This window comes from Aplysia californica, unplaced genomic scaffold (genome assembly GCF_000002075.1).
Source record: "Aplysia californica isolate F4 #8 unplaced genomic scaffold, AplCal3.0 scaffold00127, whole genome shotgun sequence".
In the NCBI taxonomy this organism is placed as follows: domain Eukaryota; kingdom Metazoa; phylum Mollusca; class Gastropoda; order Aplysiida; family Aplysiidae; genus Aplysia; species Aplysia californica.
The window spans coordinates 483,691-488,032 of record NW_004797397.1 but is presented as its reverse complement, the minus strand read 5'-3'; the positions used below and the strand labels follow the sequence as shown (position 1 = coordinate 488,032).

The window sequence follows — 4,342 nt, the reverse complement described above, 5'->3', positions numbered from 1 at the left end:
TCACAATACCCACGTTATAACTATAACTAGAAATGGTATGAAATGGTATGGGTTTAACGCCCCTATCAACACTATTAGGTTATTTAAGGGGCGGGACCTCCCAGTTTAACGCCCGTCTCCGATAGGACCGAGCCAAGTGGGAAGTTCGTGTCACGTGTCTTTCCCAGGGACACAACGTCGGACCGAGCTGAGGCTCGAACCCCCGAACCCGCAACCTCACGATTATGAGTCCGGTAGCCTAACCAATAGGCTACGACACCATTATAATATAGTGTAAAGCGCATAGAGCCTGCTGTTGAGCGGGGATATGCGCTATACAAATGCTATTTATTATTATTTATTATTATAACTAGTCCGCCTACAAAAAATAGGAACTTGAAAAAGAGACGGAATATTAATACTATGTGAATGACGAAACAACATTTATTTGTGACGGTATTTCCGCGGATTTTTTAAAAATCTCAGTATCTACAACAATATACAAAACAATACAATGTTTTCACCCCATTTCTACACCCACGTTCAAAGTCTTTTATATAAAAAAGTCAGCGTCACAGTCTGCTGTGCAAATGCTCGTTACGCTTATACGTGGATTATGACTTTGAATAAATGAGCAGGTGTATTTTCTTACATATTTATCATGAAGAGATCGAAAATGTTTTAAAATGTACTTCACTAAACGGCGTGTGTACTCGAATCGGAGATTCTCAAGGTTTAAAAAGGACATATCACCAACGTGTATCGAGGGTGTCAAGGAAAACCTAAGAAAACATAACATCACAACTGAAAGAGCTGCGGAGCTGGCCTACCAAAGAGAACTGCATCTCCCTGCGACGCTTAATGGCAACAAAGGATGAAAAGTAAAAGTAAGTATCACCAACATTTTGTTTAACTTTAACATAATAATATTTTGCTCTTCAAAACTAATTTGAAAAACAAACAAACAAAAACACACAAAAACCACCAACAAAACAGCACAGAGTTTTAGACTCTAATGTAGTGGTTCTTAACCTAGGTCCCATGGAAACCAAGGGGTTTAATGTGAATCAATCCCATAGGTTGGGTGAAACACTTAGGACATTGGGCGACCAGCGAAGAGCAAGAACGACCGTGTTTTGAAAAAGAAATAGATAGACAGATAAAAATCTGCCTTGGAAAACAACTGTGCCGAGCAAATACCACGTCTTTCAGGTGTATTGATCGTGGTATGGACAACAAATGTTTCCCTTGTGTTTTTGCAACTTAGAGATTAAAACTTCCCCTCGATGAAAAAGAAAAAAGAAAAAGTAGGCAGATTAAAACTATGGACTCGATATTTTTCTTCTCTGCGTTTTCAGGCTTGGGACTTGTGCTGGTAGCATGTCACGCCTGTACATTTCTGTCTCCGTGGTTTAATGCACCCCGCATGATTTAGCAAAATTCGGCAATTTTTGTGTGTGCATAATTTCTGATTATTTTCCTTTATCATTCTTTGTTAAAATTAACCGAATCGCATAATTTCACATTTTAGGGCTCAGTTTGCATAATTTTAGAATTTTTCTTGCATAAAACGACGGGGACAGTTTGAGTACTGACGCTTTTTTGTTCCATTGTACTTTGAAACTCCTTTTAACAGTGGAAGCATTTATTATTACATGTAATTATCATTGACCTCAGAAATATCTGCGATATGACAGAGCTAAGTGCGCAAAGCGCCTTGAAAACCTCTCAAACAACCAAAGTTCTAGATGCCGTACTGGGGTTTGGAACCAAGATCATCCATTCATTTGTACAACCTGATACAAACTAAGCAACGAGCGCACATCGTTAATGAGTGTTATTTAAGCAATCGGTGAATGATGTAAAAATTTGAATGTTTCATGGCACTTTGGTGGTGAATATTCATAACTTCTTTCTTTGCGAGCGGGTAACAATTAAAGTGATTCACAGCCTTAGCTATATAAAACGTTGATGAAAGGCTTTCAAAAGTGTGAATTCCAAGATCTTTCCTGACTGGGCATTTACCTAGCCCTACGACAACTTACTGCCATTTATAACCCTCACAGACAAAGGTGATTTCAGATTCTGGTAAGCCTGCCACCTTCATCTACATAAATTTACATCATCATTGCTTTCTTCAGTTTCCAAGCACTTATTTCCATCAGGGATAACTGATCATTACGTAGGGCAATGTGTTTTATACGAGGATGTAGTGTTCTATCCGGTACACGCAGGAATTGCGGCTAGATCTACATCCGTTTTGATAGCGAGTGATACAGCTAAAATAAAATATTGAACAAAGCCCCTCCAGCCTAATGGGACACGGTTGAATTCGAAGACAGACCTTTAAAAAAAACATTTTAAAATGCCAGCTGGCTTGCAACATTTGACTTCAACGACAATTGAGTTTGACCAAAATAGATTGGATTTGAGTATAAAAGTAGCGCCATGTCTTAGTCTTAGAGGCACATTGGCAGCAGCATACACAAAGACAAGAAATCATTCCGATGTTTGGTCGCTTTTAAGCACAATGGGGCTATCCCGAAAAATGCTGTTTTCCGAAAATTGAAGGTAAAATTTTTACCCCTTGTTCAGTGTCTTTAAAAGACAAGGAGAGTTTTCTCTATAACCAAACAAATATACACACCAATGAAACCAAATATGTCCTATAGGTAGTGCAATGCCCACTTTTGGTGTCGGTCAAGATTTTAGGAAACCCCCGATATCTGGGTTAGTCCGCTTGTCCTTAAAAGCGACTACTTTAGCGTGGTAAAAATGGTGCCAACACAAGCGGAGGCATTGTGCCACCGGCCCTGAATGGTCAACAGCGAGCTGAGTTCATCCATAGTTGGTATGTTCTCTGTGTTCACAAAGCACTTCGCACTTCAGGCTGTGTCAGTTGTACTTACTTACTTACTTACTTACTTACTTACTTACTTACTTACTACCCATTACGCCATCTGGCGTTTAGGGCAGCAACAAAGGAACTCCAGCTCTGTCTGTTTTGGGCCATCTTAGTCAGCGTTCCCCACGAATGATTCCAGGACTTCATTTCAGACTCTACTGTGCGTCTCCAGCTTACTTTGGATCTGTCTCTTTTTGTGTCAGTTGTATGGTACTTGGAATCACGCAATCTTCCACCATGTCACCAACGCTCACTCGTTGGCTCATCATCAAAGTTTGGTTTTCTCCGCTTCTGTGTTGTACTCAACGCTCCCTTCGTCCAGTTTCTGCCCGTTGTTACTGACTACCAGGTCGAAGTCGGTTGAAGACGTTGAAGAGTTCCTGGGTTGCCTCCCGGTCTCGATTCCTGGAGCAGAAGATCCTTTCCCACGCGGGTTGCAAATGGCGTCAACCACTATGGCAACCATCACGTGACCAATGGCGTTCACGCCAGACCTCAGGCGATCTCTGGAACAAAAGAGTTCCGGATAATGATATCACGAGTTTGGGAAGTAATTAATTTCCATAAAACAGATGTCCCAGAATAATAATATATAAGATTACGTGTCTACTGAACAGTACAGTTGCTACAAACAATAAAAACCTCCCAACGAAACAAAGTAAAGAGAAACACAAAATGGTACAAAGGATTACTGGAAGGACTCACTGAAGGCTTATAGTATTAATATGCGGACTGCAGTTTACATCATAAAAAAAAATATTGATACTGATAGAGTGAAAACACAAAACAATATAATCAAAGTGAGTTTAATTCAATTTGGTTTGCCATCTGTATTCGCTTTACATGATGATACGATCTCTGTTTTGTTGTGTAAATCATACATTGGATCAGCCTAGACTAGAATGGCAATTGCAATTCAGCACTGCATTTGAAGATAAAAGACCACCCTAACAACAACCAAGCAACAATAATATTATCAAGATGACGAACAGCTGTCTGTGGAATTACAGAAAATGTTATCATGTGTGAGTAACACCGTTAGTTAACGAGCTCTCAACTAGAACTGAACAACGAGCACCATACTCACAAAATCCACTCGACAGCGAACAACAAGGCCACGTCATTTAGCGGGTAGTTGAGTGACGTCAGGATAATGACCAGCGTCACGATAGAGGCTGACGGGACAGGGGGGATGGCCAGAGACAGGATGGGACTGATCGCTCTGTGGAGGTCACGTGATTACACTTACACGGTTTAGTTGTCATTGGGAAAACGTACAATGTCAGATAATATGGTGGGGTGCAAGGGATGTTGGTCTAGCTTATAGAACATGAGCGAAAGGGTATGGGAGAGAGAGAGAGAGAGAGAGAGAGAGAGAGAGAGAGAGAGAGAGAGAGAGAGAGAGAGAGAGAGGGATAGAGAGGAAGAGAGAGAAAGTGAGAGAGACAGAGAGAGAAC

General features: G+C 40.8%; 1 protein-coding gene across 1 annotated transcript in view; it reads right to left on the bottom strand.

Moving 5' to 3' along the window:
• Positions 1 to 3,152: 3,152 nt before the first annotated feature.
• LOC101852316 (excitatory amino acid transporter) overlaps positions 3,153 to 4,342 on the bottom strand; it is a 5,822-nt gene continuing 4,632 nt past the window's right edge. Inside the window, exons 5-6 of the mRNA XM_035969223.1 lie at positions 3,972 to 4,106; positions 3,153 to 3,390 (exon numbers count right to left, since the gene is read on the bottom strand). Coding sequence (XP_035825116.1) covers positions 3,153 to 3,390; positions 3,972 to 4,106 — 373 coding nt within the window. The remainder of the gene's footprint in view (positions 3,391 to 3,971; positions 4,107 to 4,342) is intronic.